Raw genomic sequence first — 13,418 nt, 5'->3', positions numbered from 1 at the left:
CCTGAATACAAAGATGAGTAGTAAGTAACAATAACAATAAATCTATAGCATTTACAGAGAATCTGCTTTTTAGATGGGGTCAGTGACCCCCCATCTGAAAGCTGGAAGGAGTCAGAGGAAAAAGGAAAATAATATAAAAACTTTAAAGAATAAATAATGAAGACCAATTGAAAACTTGCTTAGAATTAGTAATTCTATAAAATACTAAAAGGTGAACCACCCCTTTAATAAGTGACAGAAGGGTAAAGGCATGAAGGGTCGAAAATGCAGGGGGGGAGGCCAACAACAGAGATGAACAGAGAGAGAGGAGATTGATGACACACAAGACTGGAGAGGAACCTGGGAGGGAGGGAAAATGGAAGTTTGATACGTGTAAAGGTGTAATTGGAACAGAATCCTTCATCTAACGGCACACAGGGATCTGAAAAAAAATGCAGATTATCTCATAATTTGTGTGCTTCTACATCATGATAGCGTGGTTGGAGAAGGAGGGGGAGTGGAACAGCGAGTGACAGGCAGATGGAGCGCAGAAGAAGCAAAGAGTGACAGGGTGTGGGAGGGGCAGAGTGACTGTGACGGAAAGAGGAGGGGGAGCGGAACAGAGAAACAGATGCAGCGAGACTAGACATGGAGGGGGAACACTAAGGGAGCAAGCAGCAGAGGGTGGGAGACAAAAGAGAAGCTAGAGGTAAGGAAAGGAAGCAAGACCTTAATAGGAGGCGCGAGAGAGCGCGCAGACTCGCAGGGTGAAGCCGGAAGTGAGGCACACAGGCAGGAGGAAAAGCTGTAGGACGAATGCGTCAGTGACTACTGCTGACACGTTAAGTTATAAACGGCGCGTTCTGGCATCATATATATAATATAATTTACAGTCTGGTCCCATAGGGAAATGACCAGACTGTAGATTATATAGTGAATAAAGTACCCCTTTTGTAAAATATAAGGATATTATAAGTTACCGAGGAGTTTCATGACCATATAAAAACACGAGGCCGAAGGCCGAGTGTTTTTATACAGGTCATGGAACTCCGAGGTAACTTCTAATATCCTCATATTTTACAACTGGGGGTACTTTATTTATTATAATACACAAGTTTCAGTGAATCAGTTGACAGAAATGACATCAGAACTCACCGTTTATAACTGATGACATCAGAACTCACCGTTTCTAAAGATATAATTTACAGGATATTCATGGCTTTTGTGTATTATATGGAAATATATACAGGCCATGCAAGGCTGTTTGATCATGCACCCCAGGATTGTGTAAATGATTATTTTCTTCAAACACTTTTTGTCTGTTTCTGTTGAGCAACCGCAGGTGGATTGAAAGTTGGGCATGTTTGCCTAAGGAGCCTTAAGTCAAAGTGCCGATGGAGGATAGATTGAGTACCCAGATGTTTGAAGTTGACATCTCGCGAGAGTTCGCATTTACCCAGGAAGACGCATACAGTTTCGGCCATCACGCAACAAGCTGGTAAGCTACCCAGATAAGTGTTTAACCAATTGAATACTCTCAGAAAGAGGGGGTTCATTTTTTGTTGCATGGCTCATACGTATCAGATTATTACAGGCAGCGGAAAATACCACGGGGCTTTAGTATATGGAACCTTCCAACGGTGGGACAATCTGAGTTTTGTAGCCGCTGGTGTGACATGCAATTGGTTACATAAGTTAGAAACCAGTGTACAACAGTAAAAACAAGAACTGATTTCATTCAAGCAAGCAAAAATTATCAAAGTGAATCAAGGTTATAAAGATCGTAAAGTGTACGGGTGGTTAATTGGGAAGCTTGGAATTGATAGAAACCAAAGGCGTAGATTCAGAAGGGGAAGCGATTTCTCAACTGTGGATAGCTTGGGTGATTCACCTAGCCCTGATTTAGACACCCCATGTGGGTAATCAGGTGGTGGACAGACACAGGTTCATTTTTAGGAGATGCAAACGGAAAAGGAAACACACTGACGGGGTGGTGGGAAATTAAAGAGGCAGACCACCCAGGAAACAGAGACAGTGATTTTCAATTCAAGTCAGCATGTACTCACCCCGGGTGAGATTTCTCTTTTGTCAAATGGTTTATCCTTTTGTCTAATGATGCCTTTAGATTGGAGGTTGATGTATACAAACTCCAACGGAAATTGACATTAAGGGACCACTATAAAGATGAACATCATATACAACAAAGTGAGAAATTTCGTCCTTGTGAGTACATTTGACCCTCTTAATAGGGCTACATCAATTAAGACATACTGTGAAATTATATAAAGAGAAATATCTGAGACATTAAAAAACATCTAGGAAGTTTCACTCAAAATTATAGAGGAAGCAGACCCGGGGGGCCCAGGAGGTATAGGGGCCCCATGAGGTCCTAATTCATATACAATTTCAATAAATATTGGAGAAACAAGTCAACCTCTAAATATTTTGGGGGCCTGAAAAATAATTTGCTGTGGGGCCCAGTAATATCTAGTTACGCCACTGCTGTTTGGGTAAGGAGTTGGGGAAATCTCAAACCGGCACTGTCCCACGGCGTCCAAGGGGTCTCGGCCATCTTCTTCCTTGTTCTCCTTCTTCTTCTGTACGTGCGTGCTGCTGTGGCTCTCTTCCGGGACCGACTTCCGGTTCCGTGACGTCACTTTTGGAAGTGACGTCACGTAGCAACCAAGTCTTCAGGGTGGCGTCGGTAGTGCGGCTTCATTTCCCAGCTGCATCTCCAAGGGAACGGATGCTTCTTTTGGCTGCTCTCTTCACTGCTGACAGGAATGCTGAATCCTCACGCAGAACAGGATCTCTGCTTCACTTTCGGGTCTCTCCTGATCTGAGGTCTGTTATTTTGGTTCCACAGAAAGGGGGGGGGATACCTAGTCTGGGGTCTGATTTTATTATTGGTACATAGCAGGGGGGCCACCTGGTCTGGGGTCTGATTTTATTATTGCTGCAATAAAGCAGGGGGGCTGCCTGGTCTGGGGTCTGATTTTATTATTGGTACATAGCAGGGGGGCTGCCTGGTCTGGGGTCTGATTTTATTATTGGTACATAGCAGGGGGGCTGCCTGGTCTGGGGTCTGATTTTATTATTGCTGCAATAAAGCAGGGGGGCCGCCTGGTCTGTGGTCTGATTTTATTGTTGGTACATAGCAGGGGGGCTGCCTGGTCTGGGGTCTGATTTTATTATTGGTACATAGCAGGGGGGCCGCCTGGTCTGGGGTCTGATTTTATTATTGGTACATAGCAGGGGGCCGCCTGGTCTGGGGTCTGATTTTATTATTGGTACATAGCAGGTGGGCCGCCTGGTCTGGGGTCTGATTTTATTATTGCTGCAATAAAGCAGGGGGGGCCGCCTGGTCTGGGGTCTGATTTTATTATTGATACATAGCAGGGGGGCTGCCTGGTCTGGGGTCTGATTTTATTATTGGTACATAGCAGGGGGCCGCCTGGTCTGGGGTCTGATTTTATTATTGGTACATAGCAGGGGGGCCGCCTGGTCTGGGGTCTGATTTTATTATTGGTACATAGCAGGGGGGCTGCCTGGTCTGGGGTCTGATTTTATTATTGGTACATAGCAGGGGGCCGTCTGGTCTGGGGTCTGATTTTATTATTGGTACATAGCAGGGGGGCCGCCTGGTCTGGGGTCTGATTTTATTATTGGTACATAGCAGGGGGGCTGCCTGGTCTGGGGTCTGATTTTATTATTGGTACATAGCAGGGGGCCGCCTGGTCTGGGGTCTGATTTTATTATTGGTACATAGCAGGGGGGCCGCCTTGTCTGGGGTCTGATTTTATTATTGCTGCAATAAAGCAGGGGGGCCGCCTGGTCTGGGGTCTGATTTTTTTATTGGTACATAGCAGGGGGCTGCCTGGTCTGGGGTCTGATTTTATTATTGGTACATATCAGGGGGGCTGCCTGGTCTGGGGTCTGATTTTATTATTGGTACATAGCAGAGGGGCTGCCTGGTCTGGGGTCTGATTTTATTATTGGTACATAGCAGGGGGGCTGCCTGGTCTGGGGTCTGATTTTATTATTGCTGCAATAAAGCAGGGGGGGGCCACCTGGTCTGGGGTCTGATTTTATTATTGGTACATAGAAGGGGGGCCGCCTGGTCTGAGGTCTGATTTTATTATTGGTACATAGCAGGGGGGCTGCCTGGTCTAGGGTCTGATTTTATTATTGCTGCAATAAAGCAGGGGGGCCGCCTGGTCTGGGGTCTGATTTTATTATTGGTACATAGCAGGCGGGCTGCCTGGTCTGGGGTCTGATTTTATTATTGCTGCAATAAAACAGGGGGGGCCGTCTGGTCTGGGGTCTGATTTTATTATTGGTACATAGCAGGGGGGCTGCCTGGTCTGGGGTCTGATTTTATTATTGGTACATAGCAGGGGGCCTGCCTGGTCTGGGGTCTGATTTTATTATTGCTGCAATAAAGCAGGGGGGCCGTCTGGTCTGGGGTCTGATTTTATTATTGGTACATAGCAGGGGGGCTGCCTGGTCTGGGGTCTGATTTTATTATTTCTGCAATAAAGCATGGGGACCGCCTGCTCTGGGGTCTGATTTTATTATTGGTACATAGCAGGGGGCTGCCTGGTCTGGGGTCTGATTTTATTATTGCTGCAATAAAGCAGGGGGGCCGCCTGGTCTGGGGTCTGATTTTATTATTGGTACATAGCAGGGGGCTGCCTGGTCTGGGGTCAGATTTTATTATTGCTGCAATAAAGCAGGTGGGGCCGTCTGGTCTGGGGTCTGATTTTATTATTGGTACATAGCAGGGGGGCTGCCTGGTCTGGGGTGTGATTTTATTATTGGTACATAGCAGGGGGGCCGCCTGGTCTGGGGTCTGATTTTATTATTGCTGCAATAAAGCAGGGGGATCGTCCTCATAGATCGAATCTGTTGCATCTTCCTGACTTCAACTTGGATCGCTTCCTTTCTACTATTATTGGATACATTGGGGGGGGGGGGCATCTGGTCTATAACTGATAACTGTTCTTTACACAATTTGTGGTATATATATCAATACAATTTTCTAAATAAGTTTCTGCATTGCAGCTCACAGGGATTTGATCGCTTCTTCTGGAACACTTCACTTGTATCACGTTACTTGGATCATCTTCACAGATCGAATCAGTTGCATCTTTCCAGGTTTTCTTTGACAGTCAACTGGACTTCACTTTCGGGTCCCCTTTGATCTGAGGTCTGACCCCCCCACGCTCTGTGTACTTATAGTAACAGCTGACCCCCCCAACCTCTGCCACTAATGGTAAATGAACAGTACTTGTGAATTGTAATTGTTGCTAAGTGATGTTTGTAATGTGTTCCAGTGTACTTTATGAAACCTGTCTTGTAACAATCTAAGCACCCCCTGTTGTAAAAAAAACTGTATGATAAAATGTAGACCCCTATGTTCCCAACTGCATTTTAGGAAACTTGTGTTACAAATACTTGTAAGTGTGTATCTATGTCCACTGTGTCATGTTGTTTGAATAAAAGAAGAACAAAGAACTAATGTCTGTATGTTTTTTAGTGAAAAAAATCACAAAGATTAATAAATACTACAAATTCAAACATCAATGAAAAATAAACAATCACAAAAGGTATCAGTCCAAAGCCATATCAAAAGCATTATAGTCAAATGCCTGTAGAAATCCTCTGTACCGGCCTTTGGGGTCTGTATAAGAGCTGCAGACTTTTTGAACGACACAGGCTGGAATAGGCACCCGTTTATTGGGCCCTAAGTAGCCATAAATCCAGGCGATGAATGACCGATAGGAAGTCTGTTGTAATTTTCTGTAGAAGAAAGAGAGGATTAGTGATCTGCACAAAAATGTTGCTCTGCACTAGTCATCACACCCTAAGGGGATAGGTCGTGTGACATTATTTTATATAGGGCTAACACTGGCAGGACTTTATGGAACAAACCGGGTTTCTGTACTTTTCTGTGGAAAGCACACCGAAATGATTCCCATAATCCTCAATCTATAGGTAAAAGTCAGATGAACTTGCCTGTTGTGGCTGCTTATTCCACCTGTGGGGCGTTGCATGTTCCAAAATATCTGCAAGTATTCCAGGTGGGATTTACGTAATGTCGGATTTTCAAATAAGATGAATATTAACTATAAGAATATTCAGGTTTATTAATGATAACGTATGATTATTTTACTCAATAGAATACATATTCATGATTGATATTATGCATATTTGATTAATCATATAGTGGTGAGAAATTAAGTTATATTTTGTTTTATGTAAATTAATGTTTAGTTGGTAAGAAACTTCTGCTCTGAAAAGGATGTTTTATCAGACTCCTAACACAGGTGTATAGCCTTTGTGCTTAAAACAAATCTCAAAGGTTGTATAATCCTTGGTGTCTGTGTGAATAAAATGAGAACACCTTGAAGGATTTTACAAACTATCCACAGTATAGAGCACACCTGTTTGAGAGGGTAATAATTAATCAAAGACCAGACCAATTTTGAATGGCTAGTGTATTCACAAGTATATTGTATGTGTACTGAAGGTATTAACGAATCATAAAGTATTGTTTCAGTCTCAGACAATGTCAACAGTAATGTTTAACACCAGACTAAGGAGGTCAAAGGCTATTATGTATTTTTTAGATATTTTTAGGTCACGATGTTTGAGGCAAAAGTGCCATCTACAGGTATTGTAGGACATCACACCCAGGGGTAAATGATTGACATTTTACAAAATATTTAGATTAGATGGTGATAGTTTAACTTTTGGAGACTACCCTTCAATTCCAATTGGTTAGTTAATTAATCCCAGGGGTTGAGTTTTAGACAGAAAGGAGGGATAAATTAGGAGAAACTAAAAAAGGAAGGGAAAAAAAAGAAAAAGAAACTAAAGAGGATAAGAAAAGGAGGGCTGACTGAAGAAGAAAAACTCTACATCTGAAAGAAAGAGAAAGAAAGAAATCTAAAACTACTTGGAGACTCTCAACCAGTGATGGGCGAATTTGACCCGTTTCGTTTCGCCAAAAATTCGCCGCCAGCGAAATGTCGCAGACGCCCATTAAAGTCTATGGGCGTCAAAAAAATTTGTCGCGCGGCGAAATTATTTTGTCGCGCGTCTTTTTTTTTGACGCACGACTCCATACAAGTCTATGGGCGTCATTTTTTCGGCGAAACGAGGCGAAAAAATTCGCCCATCCCTACTCTCAACTATAAGAAGACTCATTCTTCAACTAAAAAGAAAAGGACCAGTGGATTTTAAAGATCTAGAAAGTGAGATCAGGGTGACATCACAGGCCAGTGAAAACTCTACATCTGGTAAATATAAATTTTTGTTATACTTTTTCTCGATTAAGTTGTATGCTTGGATATTTATTATTCCTATGTGTATTATAGTCATACCCTAAACATTGACTTTCCCAGAATTGTAAACTGGGAATAATCTGTTTAATTTGGGTCCATTTTATTTTTCATTAATATATATATATATATATGATATCCAAGTTAACGATTTAATGGGGAAATAAGAAAATTTAAGGACAGAATTCCTTAGCAAATCAGAATCAGTCATATAATCCTCCTTTGATTCTAATCTATACAATACCTTGTTATTAAGTATTAAGAAGTGAAAGTGTATATTGTCTTGTGGATGCTCGCCATATTAATGATTTTGGTCTTATCAATTAATATCTGTTGATAAATTTTATCTTGTGTTTATATCAAGAAGTATTTGGTGAATTTTAAAAGAAGTGATAATTTGATTTGTTATTATTATATATAAATAAATTAATTATTTTGTTAAATAGTTGTCCTGATTTTTCACCCTTTGTACCAACTGATTGGGAAAGCTCGATATCGAATTCAGAGTTGGGCATATATTATTTAAGACTCCTCCTGTTTATTACTTATAAGGAGCCTTAAATTCTTTTAAATAATTTTATATAATTTCATTAAATATTCGCACAAATAGCCTGACATAATTTGGAGGCACTGCTGAGATCGAGATTATTTTCTCATATTGGTACAAACAGTGAAAAACCATTCCAATACTTCTGTCAAGCTAGTTATTTCTTTTTATTAATTGATTGAGACCAGTGTTGCAAGCTGTGAGAGTGGGAACACCCCAGAGCAAATGATCCACGATGTTGTTCAATTCATATATACACGGTTAAAATTTGATCAAGGGATGGATAGTTGGATTAATGATTTGAAGAAAAATGCTAGAGCAGATCTTAATGATATCTGGGCAACAGATGGCCTGGTTGAACGCTATTTAACATGTATGAACTTAGCCTCTAGCAGTTCAGACAAAGAAAAAAAATTAATATGTGCCCTACCTCCTGTTTTATATGCATTAATGGAGGTAGATACTCTATCAAAAGCTAGAAAAGAAAATGTAGAAAATTTGAGGTCTCAATTACATGAGATAGAATCAAATATCCAACATATGAAATCTGAGAGAAACCAATTAGAGATAGATATCTCAAACAAGGAAGCCTTTATTAGGGACTTAGAAACTGATGCTGAACATAGTCGCATAGCATACTGTAAGCTCAGAGAGGATTTTGAAGAATTAAGGCAACAGTTGTTTAAAAATCAACAGTCAGGTGTATATGGTGTGGAGAGATTTCCTGATCCTCCAGTAATCACTCCCCAATATAAAAATTGGGCACCATATGTTCCTAGAGCCAAACCAATTGATAATGTTGATTCAGAGGCACAAGGTGTTTTGGGCCGGCTGGCTGAAGCTTGCCAAGCTGTGACCACCTTATTGGGCAATCACAGAACCAGGACCCGTATAGACTCCTGTCAAGACTCATCCCCAGAGAGGAATGAGCGCCGTAAGTCCCTTGTGTCCAATGTTTCCTATAAAAGTTATGCTTCCAATCTTAATACAAGTGGGTCTGAGAGTGATGAGAGGAAGCGGGATTCCAGTCTTGTCCCAAGAAGGGGGAAAAACACCCATAAAAGGGGTTCAAAAGGTAAAAATCCCCAATCTCCAGAAGGAAAACAAAATTCTGCCAGCATAATTAAATTTTTGAATACTGCTATACCAAAATTTTCTAAGAAAGGTTCCTCCCAAATAGCGACCCATTTAGAAATGTATGAGTCTACTATGGACTCTTTGGACTTGTCTGAAGCAGACAGAATCAGGTTTCTTCCATGGGCCTTTGATGTCAGATACCGTCATTACTTTTCCTCCTTTAGAGAGAGAGGAATCACTAAATGGCAGTCAGTCCTACATGAAGTTGAATTAGAATTTGGGCCATACTGAAATACCACTGCCGCAAAGAGAGAAATTTATAGACTTACATGTTGGCCTAACCAAAGCCCCCGAGACTTTCTCTCTGTGCTCAAAAATGCCTATGGTTTAGCCTACAGAAACCCTGATTGGGAATCTATAGATTTTAAACAGTTGTTTTATGATGCCTTACCAGCCCAGATCAAATTAAGTTTAGCTCATGATCTGGATTTTGAAAACCCTCTAGAAAGATTGGTAACATCGGCAACTTTACTGTTTAACATCAGTGAGGGCCAAAACTTAAATGAAAGGAAGTTTAAAAAATTCCCAGAGCACAATGTCGATGAGTCCAGGGTAAAACCTCATTTAAATTTCGAGTCCCAGCCAAAGAAAATACCTTCAACCAATGGGTCTAATCAGCAGAACCGAAGACAGCCAAATCCCATACAAAACAAACCTCAAAATCCTAAGGGATCAGACGGGAACAGCTCAGGTTCTGGAAGCCAGGACTATCGTCCTCGTTTCAACCGGGATTACCGAGGGTACCAGGGTAGACAGAATTATAGGAGTCCCCAAGGGTATAGACGTTGGGACAATAGGTCCAGGCAACAATGGGTAAAAGGGCAGGAATCACCAAATTCACCCAGGGGTAAATCACCCACAGGGAACCAAAATGGTCCCCAGAATCAAAACCCACATAAACCTAGCAGATTTGATCAACTTGCAGATCAGGTTTCCAAGTTAAGTGACATTGTAAGTAAATTGTCTCAAGTTTCTGCACCAAAACAGTCTGAGGATTTTTTAGATGTGAAGACGGGACCCAGTTCCGCCAATTAAAAGAAACAGGGTCAGGTCCCTGTACGGAAATGGATACAGCAATACCAAATATGGATAACAATCATATTTTGCATTACACCGACCCAATCGGGGTCAAAGGGAAGTCTAATGTTTTATTTATCTTGCAGCCAAATAAGGTCAATTCTCGTGATCCAATATCACTACAGCCCATGTGTGAAATACCCTCTGTTCAGTTCGTCCCAGTGGTGGAATCCATGGGAACCCAGATGACCTGCAGGCGGAACCAGGAGGAGATAAATCCAAATATCCTGACGCTGCAGAAGGATCATTCTTTAAAACAACAGATGGCAAATCACTCCAATTTTCTCTGTAATCTCTTACAGTTAGATGGCCGATACTTTATAGATACCTGTCTCCAAGATGGATGTGTCGGACCAATCCAAGGTTTATTGGATGCCGGGTCTCAGGCGCAAAGATGCCATCCCAGATGATCGCTATCTTATATGCAGTCCTGATCTTGGGGAAAGAGTAACACGCTGAGCGGATTGTGATGCCAGGTCCATCATCCGGGATCATGCTACAGGATATGGCATGATTCATCATGACCAACAAGAGGATCTTATCCCAAAAGATTTATATGAGCCTAGATCCACGTTGTATCATTGCAACGTATCCAATATTCGATCACCGGAGATTCAAACCTGGTACCAGCTACATATCGAATATTCACAAGAGCGGGTTACTCGAATCCTGGAGCAAACCCGGAAAACTTTAATCAGAGAACCTTTTTCCTTCAAACCAAAGAACGAAACGGTTCATTTCTGCCATTGTTGCTGCTATAATCTTTGCAGTAGTAGGAACTGTGTTTACAACCGGAGTAACAATCGCCAATTCTGTCTCCCTTAAAACATTGAAGGAGAGGTGGAAAGCATTGATGCATTCCAAAACCAGGAGATTGCCATAAGTCCAGATTTAAAATTTTTGTTGGACAATAAGCCCAGCCATACTATCCGTATGGTTATTAAAAAAAACAATGTTATCATGGATACCCCACAATTTTCATCAACCGATGACGAAATACTGTTTCCTTCTGTTTGGTCATGGGGGGAAAACTTTATATGGAGTCTATTGATCACAATTATAGTAGGGTGGTTAACTGTAATCACCATCTTGGCAATTCGTTGGATGAAGATCATCAAAAAGACTCTAGATAAACTATGGCTTAAATCTCGCCGATCAGTTTACATAATGAGTATGATGAAGGAAGAGTTTGAAAACCCTTAGTAGTTTTCCTGAAATGTTCATATTATAGGAAACATTTCAGAAAAACAAGGGGGATTTGTCGGATTTTCAAATAAGATAAATATTAACTATAAGAATATTCAGGTTTATTAATGATAACGTATGATTATTTTACTCAATAGAATACATATTCATGATTGATATTATGCATATTTGATTAATCATATAGTGGTGAGAAATGAAGTTATATTTTGTTTTATGTAAATTAATGTTTAGTTGGTAAGAAACTTCTGCTCTGAAAAGGATGTTTTATCAGACTCCTAACACAGGTGTATAGCCTTTGTGCTTAAAACAAATCTCAAAGGTTGTATAATCCTTGGTGTCTGTGTGAATAAGATGAGAACACCTTGAAGGATTTTACAAACTATCCACAGTATAGAGCACACCTGTTTGAGAGGGTAATAATTAATCAAAGACCAGACCAATTTTGAATGGCTAGTGTATTCACAAGTATATTGTATGTGTACTGAAGGTATTAAGGAATCATAAAGTATTGTTTCAGTCTCAGACAATGTCAACAGTAATGTTTAACACCAGACTAAGGAGGTCAAAGGCTATTATGTATTTTTTAGATATTTTTAGGTCACGATGTTTGAGGCAAAAGTGCCATCTACAGGTATTGTAGGACATCACACCCAGGGGTAAATGATTGACATTTTACAAAATATTTAGATTAGATGGTGATAGTTTAACTTTTGGAGACTACCCTTCAATTCCAATTGGTTAGTTAATTAATCCCAGGGGTTGAGTTTTAGACAGAAAGGAGGGATAAATTAGGAGAAACTAAAAAAGGAAGGGAAAAAAAAGAAAAAGAAACTAAAGAGGATAAGAAAAGGAGGGCTGACTGAAGAAGAAAAACTCTACATCTGAAAGAAAGAGAAGGAAAGAAATCTAAAACTACTTGGAGACTCTCAACTATAAGAAGACTCATTCTTCAACTAAAAAGAAAAGGACCAGTAGATTTTAAAGATCTAGAAAGTGAGATCAGGGTGACATCACAGGCCAGTGAAAACTCTACATCTGGTAAATATAAATTTTTGTTATACTTTTTCTCGATTAAGTTGTATGCTTGGATATTTATTATTCCTATGTGTATTATAGTCATACCCTAAACATTGACTTTCCCAGAATTGCAAACTGGGAATAATCTGTTTAATTTGGGTCCATTTTATTTTTCATTAATATATATATATATATATATATGATATCCAAGTTAACGATTTAATGGGGAAATAAGAAAATTTAAGGACAGAATTCCTTAGCAAATCAGAATCAGTCATATAATCCTCCTTTGATTCTAATCTATATAATACCTTGTTATTAAGTATTAAGAAGTGAAAGTGTATATTGTCTTGTGGATGCTCGCCATATTAATGATTTTGGTCTTATCAATTAATATCTGTTGATAAATTTTATCTTGTGTTTATATCAAGAAGTATTTGGTGAATTTTAAAAGAAGTGATAATTTGATTTGTTATTATTATATATGAATAAATTAATTATTTTGTTAAATAGTTGTCCTGATTTTTCACCCTTTGTACCAATTGATTGGGAAAGCTCGATATCGAATTCAGAGTTGGGCATATATTATTTAAGACTCCTCCTGTTTATTACTTATAAGGAGCCTTAAATTCTTTTAAATAATTTTATATAATTTCATTAAATATTCGCACAAATAGCCCGACAGTAAACACCTCAGGTAAAATTTCCTGCTATGGCAGATGCAGCCATCTTGTAGATATTTCTTTTCGACAGATGATACTTCCATGCAACAAGAGGATTCCTCCACAGTTTTCATGGCCACACAATTGCCACACCTACACCACTCAGTTGTCCCAATTCGATTATCTGCTCTTTGATGGTGATGTCACTTGGTCTGTCGCACACACTTGGTGTGTCTCGCACTGGCTTGTTGCCAAAACATGTCGGATCACCTTGCCCTTGGGATTGCTATACAAAAAATAAAACACAGGTTAGTCAGAACAAATTCAAATGTATGAAAAGGGAGGAATCAGTTTCCAATCATATATTATATACTAACCATGTTAGTTCTTTGTGCTTCCGGTTCCTTTTCACTCAACAGAATTAGTTTCTTTGGTGCCATAATTAGG

The 13,418-nt window shown here is 40.1% G+C and overlaps 1 protein-coding gene and 1 long non-coding RNA gene across 2 annotated transcripts; both read left to right on the top strand.

Moving 5' to 3' along the window:
• Positions 1-327: 327 nt before the first annotated feature.
• LOC121393531 lies at positions 328-5,496 on the top strand. Its single transcript, XR_005961139.1, has 3 exons — positions 328-688; positions 1,313-1,477; positions 5,044-5,496. It is a non-coding gene; the product is annotated as an uncharacterized LOC121393531 (long non-coding RNA).
• Positions 5,497-7,919: 2,423 nt separating this feature from the next.
• Positions 7,920-9,258, top strand: LOC121393688. The gene has a single exon (XM_041562841.1). It carries the CDS (start codon positions 8,098-8,100, stop codon positions 9,238-9,240), a length of 1,143 nt encoding a protein of 380 aa, XP_041418775.1. The 5' UTR covers positions 7,920-8,097; the 3' UTR covers positions 9,241-9,258.
• The last annotated feature ends 4,160 nt before the right edge of the window (positions 9,259-13,418 follow it).

Source organism: Xenopus laevis, chromosome 5L, assembly GCF_017654675.1.
Source record: "Xenopus laevis strain J_2021 chromosome 5L, Xenopus_laevis_v10.1, whole genome shotgun sequence".
NCBI lineage: Eukaryota > Metazoa > Chordata > Amphibia > Anura > Pipidae > Xenopus > Xenopus laevis.
This window is presented reverse-complemented; position numbering and strand designations above follow the sequence as displayed.

Coding starts and splice junctions, on each gene's coding strand:
- LOC121393688 (XM_041562841.1), top strand. CDS start 8,098: ATGATCCACGATGTTGTTCAATTCATATATACACGGTTAAAATTTGAT.